This window comes from Corylus avellana, chromosome ca10, assembly GCF_901000735.1.
Source record: "Corylus avellana chromosome ca10, CavTom2PMs-1.0".
Taxonomy (NCBI): domain Eukaryota; kingdom Viridiplantae; phylum Streptophyta; class Magnoliopsida; order Fagales; family Betulaceae; genus Corylus; species Corylus avellana.
In genome coordinates, this window is record NC_081550.1 from 22,560,871 (window position 1) to 22,575,159 (window position 14,289).

At 38.9% G+C, this 14,289-nt stretch overlaps 1 protein-coding gene and 2 pseudogenes across 2 annotated transcripts; 2 read left to right on the forward strand and 1 right to left on the reverse strand.

The window, feature by feature from the left end:
* The first annotated feature begins 480 nt into the window (after positions 1–480).
* LOC132163406 (NAD(P)H-quinone oxidoreductase subunit N, chloroplastic-like) lies at positions 481–1,131 on the forward strand (annotated as a pseudogene).
* A 9-nt stretch (positions 1,132–1,140) lies between these two features.
* On the reverse strand, positions 1,141–10,028 carry LOC132163405 (sister chromatid cohesion protein SCC4). 2 transcript variants are annotated; one of them, XM_059573688.1, is made up of 13 exons: positions 9,612–10,028; positions 9,269–9,410; positions 9,018–9,134; positions 8,326–8,827; positions 7,930–7,968; positions 7,708–7,829; positions 5,468–5,614; positions 5,064–5,153; positions 4,840–4,964; positions 3,656–3,861; positions 3,091–3,215; positions 2,789–2,970; positions 1,141–1,230 (listed from the first exon to the last, which is right to left on the reverse strand). In XM_059573688.1, the coding sequence occupies exons 1-12, from the start codon at positions 9,986–9,988 to the stop codon at positions 2,794–2,796; spliced, it is 2,169 nt and encodes a 722-aa protein (XP_059429671.1). In that variant the 5' UTR covers positions 9,989–10,028; the 3' UTR covers positions 1,141–1,230; positions 2,789–2,793. The 2 variants fall into 2 exon arrangements, with proteins under 2 accessions (XP_059429671.1, XP_059429670.1); XM_059573687.1 differs by lacking the exon at positions 1,141–1,230 and having other exon boundaries at positions 2,569–2,970.
* A 2,091-nt stretch (positions 10,029–12,119) lies between these two features.
* LOC132162756 (cytochrome P450 714C2-like) lies at positions 12,120–14,201 on the forward strand (annotated as a pseudogene).
* Positions 14,202–14,289: the final 88 nt, after the last annotated feature.

The following is a 14,289-nucleotide window of genomic DNA, read 5'->3' on the forward strand; positions in this document are numbered from 1 at the left end:
TTTTGCACCAAAAAAACACAAATGAATGCAAGAAAAATGAGATGTGAGGAAGATGGCTAAGAAAAAAAACATACAAACGGAATAATGCATAATATGTTAATTTTGGGGCGACAAATATACCATTTTTAAGGGATATATATATATATATATAAAGAATTATAAAATTTGTCCCACCACCCTAGCACATATTTCCGCCCCTGCTCGGCTTCCTTCATTTAACTGTCACAACAGTCAGTAAAAAGTGAAACTCGGTTGGCCCTACAAATCCACAAGTTCCTTTACAGAAGTAAACACCACAAATATATGAAATAGTGATGACTTGTTATCTTGTTTCTCCACCATACACTCGGAGCGTATAGCACACAGAAACCTTTATCTGATTTTCCACTACATTTCATGTTATGGCCATCCTTGTATCCTACTATCATATCAACGTTTGCCTCTCTGGATTAGAGACACTTGAACGCAAAAGCGAGGGGAATGGCAGCTGCAGCCTGTTTGAACTATGGAGCACCAGGCTCGCTCAATCTCCAGCAGAAACAGCAAAAGGTAAGAAAGAAGTGCTTCATAGATATAACGACGATGGGAAAGCGAAACATTATGGTGATTGGAGTGAAAAGAGGATCGGGATATGGTAAGGCAAAGAAAAGGATTAATGGGATGGTGAGATGTAGTGTGATTGCCATAGGGGAGTTCATAGGAGGGGATTTGTTGAAATTTGATCTGGGCCGTTGGCTGTCAGACGTGGAAGAGCACAAAGCCATTGCCATATACACCCCACACGAGGGAGGCTACGAGGGCCGCTACCTTAACCGACTCAGATACTAGGGCTACTATTTTCTAAACCTCACTGCCCGAGGCCTTGGAGATTTTGAGACCACCCTCACCAAGATTCACCCCGTTTGCCCAGTGAGTTGATTATATTTTTACATACATACAACTAATTCTTTCAATCTCCTTTTTACTATTTTTTGCTTTGCTTTGTTATAAGTGTAGGCCCATTTTGGGAAACAACCCATTGTAAGGTGGTATTTTCCACCAGAGGTTGATTACAGGCTCGCTGCACTGCCTCCTGATGCCAAAGGATTTGTGGTCTGGATAATTGAGGCCAAGGCATATAATCATGATTAACAAAAACCTCAGTATATAGCTACACTGCAACTAAATCTTACTTTCTTTGCACAGGTTCTTTCCAAATCGGAGTTGCAGTTTCTCGCCTTGCTTCCCAACCTGCGGGCCAAAAGTCAGGGTCATTGCTGAATGTGGTAATTGGTAGGTTATCCAAAACTCCTTTGTTTTGCAGCACGTACAGTCTACAGATGATGAGTTAATAAACCCTAAGCCTATCCAGACAACCATACTTTTGGCAGAGAATGTTATGTTTATGCCAACAGCTCAATCTATGCGCAGGAGAAAGTTTGTGTGGAAGCCACTCAAAGAAATTGCGGGACTAACTACAATCGAGGGAGCATGACAACACAAGCCAACATTGAGGAAGTCAGAACACCTTTATCCTCATTCCAGCTTCACTTTGATCTTCCTCTCAGATGACAAGGCCCCTAAGCTCTATTCTTGTTGAACAAATGTTGAAAAAAGTACAGCACACATTTCATCCAAGATAAATCAATCACAAATCTCACCCAAACTTAAGAGTACATTTTTGCAACAGCAGAGTCAAAATACATAAAAATTTACATGTTCGCTTATTTGTGTGCACACATAGCTGAGAGCATCTCCAGCAGTATTAGGTAAAGTAGCTAATGAAAAAGTACAATTCTCTATTTTAACTGCTCATTTTTTCGTATACACTCCAACAGATTATTTATTCTATTATCTTTTTGATTAAAATATTTTTTTTTTTTTTAAATTTCTATTCTTCTTTTAAACTCTCCCTCTCTCTCACGATTCTCCGCCACAATTCTCATGGAAGAGATTGAGATGGGGTTTCAGCCGAACAAAGAATTCATATATTTTTTTAATTGTTTTCTTAAACACTATGCCTCTCTCTCTCTCTCTCCTCTCCTCTCTTCTCAGGGAAGAGAGGTGAGGGTTCAACCGAGCAGAGAAGATAATTTTGCAGAAAAGAGAGATGGGGTTTCAACAAAAAATTCTCCACCAAAACGATGCTAGCGTTGTGAATCTAGAAAGTGAAACCCTAGAACTTGATGTTGAAAGATGGGGTTTCAGCTATACACCACGTTTGGTTTGATTCAATGTTCTGATTTTAATGGTGGTGGTCTTTTGGCTGAGAGGATGCCGAGAACAATGAAGAGAAAGATCCCCATTTATCTAGAGAGTGTTGAAAGAGAGAGAGAAGAGAGAGAAAAACATTAAAAACTTGAACATTGTGCTATAGTGAATAGCTACTTTTTGCTATTCACTATAGCAAAATATGTAGTTTAGCTACTCTGGAGTTAATTTGTTGAACGCAAAAAAATGCTCATAATAGCTAAATATGAGCATTAAAAAATGCTCATAATATAGCTATTATGGGCATTTTAACTACTCTGTTGGAGATGCTCTGAGAACATCATTATCTATTCCAGGGGAAAAGATTAAGAGAGATGGTAAAATTAGCAAACATCATTATATCTAATAACTGTAAATCATCCTCCCAAATAGTGTAAAGGATGTTGCATCGTGCCGCACCTGTCTACTTTACAATCTAGAGGTGGGAGTGCAAATGTCTACCTCCTTTAATCTATATACTAGTTGTTTTTTTTTTTCCTTTGAAAAATAAAATTAAAACTAAAACACTAACATTTGAAAAAGACCAAAAAAAAATCACCTTTACTAGATTTTCCTCTTCCCACGTCTTCCGGTGTCTAAATCCACTAGCCTTGATGATGATGGAGCAGGTAAGGGGGTCAACAGACCGATAGACTCTGGGATGTCAAGATTGACTCTCATGGAAGGGCCTGTGGTTGCACGTTCATGAAACTGCTGAGCCTCAAGTCTTGCTTTGTCAATCTGCTCATTAAATATATAAGAAAAAATAAGCAGTAAGTGCCTGCTGGTCTAAAACATTGGTCATATGTCAGCTATACTTGGGAGGAGATTAAAAGCACAAAAGTAGATGACTGCCCTTACTAGTTCAATGTGATGAATGGATGAATGTGAATCAGCAAGTCTCCTTTGCAGATCATCTACCTTTTTCCTTTGATAGTCAGCATTTTCCATTTCATTTCCCCTCTCATCTAACTCTCGATACAAGGCTGCAACAGTAAATAGTAACAAGAGAACAGAGAAATGAAATAAACGTGCCAATCCAAAGATTTTATATCAACTTAATGGTTCAGGTACTAAAGATCTGCAAAATACTTTCAGATACTGCATGATGAGTTAGAATAGTGAATATAATACTTCTTTGGCCCTGTTCAACCAATATAACTGTTCCAATCACAGTAATGTATCAATTAGGAGGATGAGGAGGTCATGGAATTGCCATTTTTAAATATGCACAAGCATGTGGAGTTGTGGAGATCTTTTGGGCAGTTCACTATAGGCTAAAAACATAGAAAAACTTCATACACTGATGATACCGTCATAAACCCAGCAACAATCAGTACCAACCTGTGCATTTTACAAGATAGGAGAGCCTTTATAGCATTCGGAAAATAACTAGCTTACTGGTTTTAATAATGTGAGAGATTACCTGTCAAAACAGAAAGCACCCAGATCTGGGTTGGGATATCATAAAGCTTCTTTGCCAAGGTTAGAGATGATCTCAAGATATCTCTAGACTGTACAGTGTCGTGCAGGACAAGCGCCAAACTCCCAAGGATTGTCAAATACTGAGATACAAGTTGAAGATTCCCCAAATGATTATGAGTCAACTGCAGTCCTTTGGCCAGTCGATTTCTGCACCATAGTTGTTATCTTAATGTAGAGAGAGAGAGGGGATTGTGGTTGGTAGAGTTGATTACTAATTGGCTGATGTCAAGACCTACAACTGTGAGATTAATTTATAGATTTGTGTCTGGCTTATCTCCAGGATCCAATGAGATTGAAATGTTTTTATGGAAAACAAAATAGGAAAAGGAGGAGGATTTCAGGATTTAGCATACAAATTGTTGTAATCACAAAGGCACAGTGGGCAATCCTTTTTTATTATTTCTATTTTCTGTATCAACTCTTTATGAAGATGATTGTGTTTTTACTCACAAGTTAAAACCAACAATGTCATTAGATAGCCAGCAAGGACATTGGAGGATTCATTCCAAGGGAACTTGTTCCCCTTGGTCTTCATGGCATTTGGAGGTGTAAACCGATTCTCTGGACAATAAGAAAAAAAAGAGCACTCTGACAGACATAGGGACTACGACAAATTTTCTGACAAAAGTTTGAAACCATGTCAAATTATTGTGTGAATAGGGATCTGTTTAACCTTAAAAGTTCCATCAACTATGGTGATGCTATCTCCTCCTCTCGTTGCAGGAAAGGCAAGGCTCACGTCATGTAGTGATGTGTTTTCTCTGCGGGTTTCAGGTTTTGACTGTTTTCGGTAGGTTTGTTGGGTTTCTTTTGTGAGCTAGTTTTGGTTTTCTTGTGTATACTTCTTGTGTACTTAAGGGCGCCTCACACTTTTTTCTTTTTATAAATATATCATTACTTATAAAAATAAAAAAAAAAAAAAAAATTATTGTGTGAATAGTCCATAGATATTATGTAATAAGCACATGGTGAATCCTTAAGGAAATGAATTTGACTCATTTCAGATACCATGTAAAACAAAATAATTGATTTATCTCCATATGGAAGTTAAAAGTATTCCGGATTTATAGCAAAGGATAACCACTCTGATAAGGGCAGGTGCTAATTAATGGTACAAACATTTACCTTGATTCCTGTAGATCATGCTGTTTCATCAATAAAAGGCCATATGCAAAAAGGACACCAGTTTTCTCTCGAACTCCAACAAAAGAATCCATCATTCTGTAAACTGGTCCTATCAAATCTAGTGCCTGCCCATACCATTCATTGTTAAAAAATGGTCCACTGCAAAATTAAACTTTAAGTTACCAATCAAATTAACAACGTTGCAATTACACTAAATATTTCACCTGTGAATATGATTCAGCATCGCCAATGCAGATGTAAGAGACAGCTGCATATACTTGGCACATGGCTTGCATTGATTTGCTCTCTGTGAGCTAAATAAACACAAATGGAGCATTTAGTTTGGACTTCTTATTAAATAAGATTCATCTGTGATTTCAAGCACCAGCTAAACAAAATAAACACCAATAGACACAGGCCTTCTTTAAGCTTTACCAAAACCACGGAACTTGTAAATTTTCTTTTATTATTATTATTATTATTTTTTTAATTTATAAGTAATGCTTTTGACCCCAAGAGAAAGAGGAAGGAGAGTTTCAAGCTATTGACCTTCGCTTCATGAAGTGTGGTCCCTACCTGATTAAATTACCCATTGAGGGCTACAGAATTAGTAGATTTAAAAGTGTACCTTTGCTGCTTCAAAATAATGATAAGCTGCTTCGCTATAACAGCCTACATAATGAGCATATTGCCCTCTAAGCATCTGAATAATGCTTTCACAAGCTTGTAAGATTGTTGGAAAGCGTATGTACCAATTTTTCATCTGCACCAAAGCCTGCAAGCAGAGAGCATGTTGAAGATTATGATTTGATTCTCCTTGACTTGTTTCCTTAATGTTGACGATTATGATTTCTTTCCTTAACTTTTTTTTTTTTTCTAAGCAATTACAGAGGGAGAAGGGGAAGGGGAAGAACCAGTACAAACATCAACCATCCAACACAAAATACAGCAGACAACAGAACAAACACCCTAAGAACCACCCATTATAGTGCATGAAAATCCTAAAACTAGTAAGGATGAGCCAAAAAGTTGACTCAGTCGGGTTGACTGTTGGCTCTCTGGCCAAGGGAAAGGCCGCTCACTCGGCAGTATGACACGGCAGACTTCTGCCTTGAGAGAACACAGTTGCAGCAACAAGCATGCTTAAACCATAGCTGGAAAAAACACACTGGTACCAGCTGGAACTCAGCTGCTTGATCAAGTCACCATCTTGACATCCTGCAAGAGGAACCCAGCAATGAAAGTATAGATGACATCGCCATAACAAGATCTGAAAACTTCCACAAAACCATCTGCAAACTCAAAATGAGATCTCAATAGGCAAAACCAGCAACCCAACAATTGGAGAGCAGGGAGCCAACAAGCAGCCATGTGATCCTCAAATCTGGGTGGAGAGCAGTGGCATGAACACCACAAGCGTTCTGGAGCGGACGCGTGAAGGTGGACAGGCTGGAGTGGAGCGGAACATGCCGGAGTGTGGGATGGTGGGACTCTTGCACAGAGGAGAAGGCCGGAATGTAGCAGATCGGACTCCCAAGTTAAGGCCGGAACGTAGCAGATCAGACTCCCAAGTTAAGAAGAAGAAGAAGAAGAAAAAGGAGGGAGAGATAGAAGAAAAGAAGGAAAAAGATGAAGGGGGAAGGAAGAGAGGCTAATCTTTCGTTGATTTTCGGGGAAGAAGCTCAGAGATGGTGAGAAAGAAAGACTAAGTTTTCTGGAAGAAACGTCCAATTTCAAAGACTTATTTTATTTGAGATGCAACCATCCTTAACTTATTTGATTGTAATTGGCCATTACTTTCTTTCCTTAATAGTTTGTATCTCTCTTCAATACAAACCTCTCTAAACATTTGATATGCATGACAACGAAAAAAAAATCAGCCTTTTCTTCTTTTCTTCTTTCTCAACTTGGCATCAAAGCGGTTGTGGTTGGTTTTTATAAGTTCTCAACCCAAAAAAATTGCCCACCAGCAATTATAGATTCGTGAAGTGTTCAGATAACACATACTACTGTATGAGAGAAAACAAATCAGTTTAAATTTGTGCCACTGATCAACAATAAGCTGTCTTCTTAACCGGGGAAGTACAAAAAATAATTTTTTTTTTTTATTTTTTTTTATAAGTAATTGGTCATTCAAATTAGTGACCTCCATTTTATGAGACAGGGTCTCTAACCAATTGAGCTACCCCTTGGGGTTAGTACGAAAAATGAATTCAAATGTTCAAAAAGTGCGAGCACTAAAATATGCTTTCAAGATCATGACCTAATAATAGGAACTTCGATAATCAAGAGAGGACTTTAGAGGAGCTCAAGTCCTATTTCTTTTTTTTCCCTCTTTACTTGGGCAGCTGCTTATTTAGCTCCATTAGTTATTAACTTTTAAGATTTCCTTGTTCTCTTTTCTCTTTCTTTTTAGGTGTCCTCTTGTATACTCCTTGTGTGCTAGGGTTGCGCCCCCTCTACACTTTTATTTTATACAACATTACTTATCAAAAAGAACAGAACATGACCTAATAATAGGAGTTGCACTTTCAACTCAATGAGTATGCCCCCATAATGTGTGGCATAAACCATGGCGATAGTGCTAAATACTAGCAATAATTCGGCTTCATGAAGATAAAATTGAAGACTAAGGCAGAAACTTTCTGCTACTATAGTACATTAATTAGGTTAACCTAATGATGTGATTAAACCTATACTATCAAACTCAAAGAATGCCTGCCAGAGGGCACATCAGCATTTGAATAAAAGCTCAAAAATCGTATGCACAAGAGAGACCATTCCCCTTCATAATAAAATTGTAAAATTTCAAAAGAAGAAGAGAAGCAACCAAATTAATCATGGCAATAATGGAGGAAAAATTCCTACCTCTTGTGCTTCAACAAACTCAGACCGTGTGAGCTCAATAGCAACTTTATTTTCAAGGAACTGCATTAGCAGCATTAAGTACACACCAGCCATCCAAATGGCAGAGTGTTGCAAATCTACTTCTGCACAAAAAATATTTCACAATGATTGCACAAGTAACTTTACTGTTAAAGAGGAACTGAAATCATGTTGTTTTGGGCATCGTCAAAACAAAAAGCTAACCTCTCACACTTTCAGTTATTCCAAGCTTCACCAGCTCCTCTGCAGGAAACATAATTATTCAAGTTTCTAAGCATTGTTTGCCAACAACTATGAAATTTGTTCTACAAAGATTGACCAGGCAATGCTAAATTCAGTTAAACAACGCGGAAACAATTGATACTTCTCATATAAGTAACTATTAGAAGAGAGCAATTTAACTTAAAAAGTGATGCCTTAATAGTGAAATCAAATTACAATATGAGCCATGATCCGGGTTGAGTGGCCTTGTAGGAGTGATGAATTCAATTTAACAAGAAAAGATGCAGCTAATATCAGCATTCATAAATTATAATAAAGTGAAAAATAAGAGACCAAAGGAAAGAAATATGGTCTGCATAGTAGTCCAAAAAAACAAACCTTGAATGGTATACATTCCAGTTTGTATCCGCTTTCCACACTCCTTAAAAAGTCCCTTTGGACGTCCAAAAATGACCACCATAAGATCAACTAGCGCATAGATGGCACTTTTTGGTAGCCACTCCCCATCTATAGGAGGCGGTGCCAGCTCGAGCTTATCTTCCCATGTCCCTCTCACATTTCCAAAATGTGCCGGCTCCAGATAATGCTTGCCCGTTGAGGTTAATCTGGTCATACTTTTAAGCCGCTCTTGAAGCCGTGCTTGCTTTTCAGACAATGCTGACCTATCCCTGTAGTGTAGGTCAGAGCGGGAGAGACTTTGATTTAAGGCATTTAGTTCCTCTGACAGCTCCTGTACATGCCGTGTTTGCTGCAAATCAGCCTTCATAGCAGCATCCAATTTGTCCACATGTTGTTGAACATTCTTGTAGTCACAGATACGAAATCGGTAGAATACGTGCAGCAGCTCATTGTAGAAGAGTAAACCAAGGCATTGTTGTATCTTTATGAGTGTAAGGAGGCAAGAGTGTAGTAATACAAACAAGTATTAGCATCAAGAGAAGTCAATGAACATAGGAGAAGATTAAAAAAACAACAACAAACAAAACGGGGCCTAAATCTTTTTCAAGTGCATTTTTGCATATGGAAAGTTAGAAGAAGTAATATACAACAATAAAGAAGATAGCACTTACTTTGTTGGGGTTAATTGATTCCCAGACGTGATCACATCTATTAACGGCTTGCTCAACCAAATTCTCATCGTCCCATTGCATGAGGTGCACATGCAGGACGGAAGTTGCAAAGAACATCTGATGCACAGCAACAGGACAAGTAATTAGAGTGTGGGCGATATTAAGTCCAAATAAAAACATACAAATAGAAGATGAGTGGAACAATAATGACCAAAAATATAATTACTTGTAGTCGTAGGGGAAAAAAAAACCTGCAACTCCGGATATGAAATTTGGGTTGCACAGACATAACCGCATTCTAAGGCAGCAATTGAACTCTGATAGTCTCCTTCAATAATCAAGGCATTTGCAAGCTGGGCATTAAAGTTGCATGACCATAACTTCACTGAAACCCTTCAATAAATGGAGATTAGAAAGTCAAGTGACTTATCAAAAAAAAAAAAAGTCAAGTGAACCATTTGAAAATGAACCTCTATCTGACAAAATTCAAATTTAATAAATGAAAAGGGTGAAACAAAATCTGAAATAAAATCGAAACGGCAAAGATTGGTGAGAATTAAGAAGAGAGAAAAAAGAGAGGAGGAGGGGCTGAACTGATCATGATTGGCGGCGGCAGCAGAAGCCGTAAGGTCAAGAGCCTTGTTGAGGATGTGTTTCTGAGGAGGAATAGCCCCGACGAGATGGTAACACTGGCTGAGTAAGCTATAGGCTCGGCACTTCAAGTCGAAGCAGGATGGAATGGACTTCAAGAGCAGTTGCGAGCGCTCCAGATGGGATTTGGCGTGAGTCACGTTGTGGGAGTGCTTCAGGAGGAGTGTCGCGATGCGAAGCCGAGTCTTCACCTCCACGATGGGGAAGAATGAAACGTGGCTCTGACATATGGCTTCCAGGCACTTCACCGCCTTTCCTATCTCCCCTGTGCTCTCGTGGTAATCCGCCAGCCCCCAGAGACCCTCCGCCACTGCTTCCATTTCTCTCTCCCTCCGTCTCGGGCCTCCAGAAGGGGTTTTGTTTTTGGTTATGTTTATTAAATTATTACACAAAGTTTATTTGGTAAAAATTATCTCAAAAAAAAAAAATTGTTGGGCCGACTTACATTTTATCACTGCCCACAGAGCCCACTACCTGGGGCAGGGGCTCGGTTCTATCTAATCCAAATACATATACCAAAGTCCTCTTTCCGAATCTGTGATGAAGCAACCAACTGGGCTTTTAATCTTTCATGGTTTGGAAAAGTGCAAGATCATTAGGCCATGTGATGTGGGCCCAGCATAATATGAGCTATGTTCGATTGGATATTACGTGGCCTAACACAAAATTAATAAGTTAAAATTTAAGAGTTAAATCCGTTTATATATATATTTCAACACGACCTAAAACAGACATGTGATATTTAAAATTAATAACTTTTTACACGACATACAAATTTAACACAAATTAACGAATTAAAGTTAAAAAATTTAATCTATTTAATTAAATAAGCTTATTCGAGTTCACAATACTCTTGAGTCTTAACCCATATAACACGACCGGACCCTATTTAAGAGGTCTGCTCTTACAAGAGCTGTGCTTGGCAGTCGATGGTATTAACATGGGAAATTTCGCAGTAGTCTCCAATGTGACTTGGGTCATCAGAGATTGCATGAAACTGGAAGGAAGATGCTGTATTTGTTTTTTTTTTTTTTTTTTTTTTTGAGCGACTTTTTGGTCTCAAAGAAAAGGATGAAGAATATGCTACTTTACTGTTCATCGATACAATAAAAAAAAATTTTAAAAATAAAGAAAAAAAAAAAAAAACAGCTTTTTATTTTTTTTCCTCTCTGTGGAGGTTTTAGATATAAGAGTGTGGTAGTACTTGACAGAATTTTTGAAAGACCAAAGCTTATTACTTTTAGGTTGGTGTATGTGTATTGGAAGTTGAATGGGAGTTACGGGTAAAACATTAGTAATTAAACATATATAAGTCATTCTTGATAACTGTCAAGCCTCTAAAATTCTATGTGTGTGAAATAGAACTTGACTCGATTGTGATAAAAGTAAAGTGTATGAACATGATTTTTTGACGGGAACTTACTAGCTTGGTTGATTAAGGTGTCCCATTCTTTCTCTTTTCGCTGTGGCTAATTAGCAGATTTATAGAAATGTTGAAAGAGAAAAGACAATTAATTCATAAAATTGGCACGCATTCTGCATATATTCATGTAAATCAGTTTGGTTTGGTCCTCCCCCAGCCGAGCAATTAATTATCTATTCATATTGCAATCGAGAAACACGTTAAGACAATTGACCACCTGGTCGGCTGGAGGTTAGCAAGACTATGAAGTCTGAACAAACACCCCAGGAATCTTGCAGAAAACGACGTTCCAAGACGGCTAATATAATTGTGAACGAATTCAAGGGGCCCCAGGGGGTTCGCCAACCTTGACCCTCTTTAAATAATTAAATGCCTACTTTTTATTTTTATTTTTTATTTTTGGAAACGAGCGGTTAATTGCAAACCTATCACTGCTGTTGCACGTATATCACGCACTTTAAATAATAACTAGGAAATTGTGTAGAGGTGATCACTTTCATCCACATTCCCTTTTCTCCCATATTAATATTTTAAAAAATCCAATGTTAAAAGAGTAAGAGAGGGGAGTGTTTCGGCAAGACACCTTTCGATGGGCAGTAGAGTATGTAGGGAAAACACAAGGGAATGACGGAAGAGCTGATGCAGAATTTTCTGCAGAAAATAAGCAAAAACAGGGGAGGAAAAGGAGTAAATTTTCTGCACTGAACTTCTTCTTCTTGTGTTTTTTTTTTTTTCGGTTCTTTCTTCTTCTGCATATATGTTTTTCAGCAACATTCCAATACAAGAAAAAACAAAGACAAGGTTATAGAACACACACGTGGGCTCACTAGAAGTCTAGAAAAACACACTTTCACCTACAACTTAACTAAGGTTTAATAAAACACAACCAAGGTAAAAGAGTTGACTAACCAAGTACATTAACCGGTAACAGGGAGGAAGGAAAAAAACAAAAGATAAGAACAATCCAAGTCCTGTGTGTGTGCCTTAAAAGAGCAAGAGAAGGGAGGAACAAAAAAATGACTTGGGCCATGGAGCTCCAATTCGATGGGAAGATATTCATCTCCCTTGCATTGATTGGTTTGATCGGATTGTTAATACGCCTGAATGATGCGCTGGTGGTGAAGCCGGAGAGGCTTCGATCTATGCTAAGGAAGCAAGGCATCAGTGGACCACCGCCAACTTTACTACTCGGAAATATTAGGGAGATAAGGAAGGCTCAATCCACCATACTCAAGGCTCCCACCACTGAACTTCCTGTCTCCCACAATTGCGCTGCTCTTCTCTTTCCCTTCTTTGAGAAGTGGAGGAAGCAATACGGTACGTATATATATATGTGTGTGTGTTCACTTCATCAACATCTATCTATGTCATCATTATCATCATCATATTCATCATCATCATCATATTGCATGATAATGGAGGAAGCATATTTTTAATGTGATTTTAAACAGGTAAAGTATTTTTGTTTTCTCTTGGGAACACACAAATATCATTCGTGAACCAACCTGAGGTGGTGAGAGAGATAACGACATGCACATCTCTGGACTTGGGGAAGCCATCATATCAACAAAAAGAGCGTGGCCCCTTGCTTGGTCAGGGCATTCTAACTTCAAATGGGGCTGTCTGGGCCTATCAGAGGAAAATCCTGTCTCCTGAATTATACATGGAGAAGGTAAAGGTATGCTTATTTTGACTCGACAATTTTGTTAGTAGTGATAGATTATTTTAAAAAGCAGTAATAATAGCTGCAGGACTAATGATCTTAATTTCTTAAACCCCTGTAGGGAATGATGAATTTAATTACCCAGTCTACAATCATGCTAAACTCATGGAAGAGTAGGATTGAGGCAGAGGGTGGAACCGCAGACATAAAAATCGACGAGTTTATGAGAAGGTTTTCTGGAGAAGTTATCTCAAGAGCCTGTTTTGGCAGCAACTATTCCAAGGGGGAAGAGATTTTCTTAAAACTAAGAGCTCTCCAGTAGGCCATGTCTAAGAAAAGTTTATCCACTGGGGTCCCTGGCATGAGGTATGACCATTAATTCTTCTATGAAATTCTTATAAAAGATAACGGCCAATCTTGATATTGCACGTACAAACTTTGTGCCAAAGAAGTGATGATCATATTGCCAAATATTGCCCACATGAGTGACCTTGGAGCCATTCAAAACAACAACTTGGACATGCATATTCATTTGGAAAGACCACCGTGGATCGCATCTATGGCGAAATTATATATTGGAGAAAGTTGACTCGTTTCACCGTACGTATGTTACAGATATCTTCCAACAAGGAGCAACAGGGAAGCATGGGCATAGAAAAGGAAGTCCGCAATTTGATACTCCAGGCAGTTGGTTCTTGAGGGTGCTAAAAGTAGTGATCTGAGCCCGGAGGCAACCGACCGCTTCATCACTGACAACTGCAAGAACATATACTTGGCTGGGTATGAGACTACTGCAGTTGCTGCCACATGGTGCCTCATGCTGTTGGCTTCGAATCTAGAATGGCAACAACGTGTCCGTGCCGAGGTTCTCGATATCTGTGCGGGTGGTATTCCGGATGCTGATATGCTCCGTAGGATGAAACAGGTATAACCGACTATTACTTGTACTGTAAGCCCCTCTTTACAACGCTTGAAGAGTAAAGACACGTTTCTAACCATGAATTTCAATTTGCTTCTGCAGCTAACAATGGTGATTAATGAATCTTTGCGTCTTTATCCCCCGGTAGCAGTGGTGTCAAGGGAGTCCTTCAAGGACATGAAATTCGGGGACATTAATGTCCCAAAGGGTGTCAACCTTTGGACCTTGGTGCTGACATTGCATACTGATCCAGACATATGGGGAGCGGACGCCGACAGGTTCAACCCAGAGAGATTTGGCAATGGAATTACAGGTGCTTACAAGCTTCCACACTTGTACATGCCATTTGGAGTTGGGCCCCGGGTGTGTCTTGGACAGAACTTGGCCATGGTTGAACTCAAGATACTCATATCTCTCATTCTATCCAACTTCTCCTTCTCCCTGTCCCCCAATTACAGACATGCACCTGCTCTTAGGTTGGTTATAGAGCCTGAACATGGAGTAGCTCTCTTGGTGAGAAAGCTGTGAATTTTGCCCTGTGAGGCTGTGATTGCGATCCTTTAACATCAAAGAAAGAGAAAATAAGATACACCTTGTTCATTTTATGTGTTGGTAA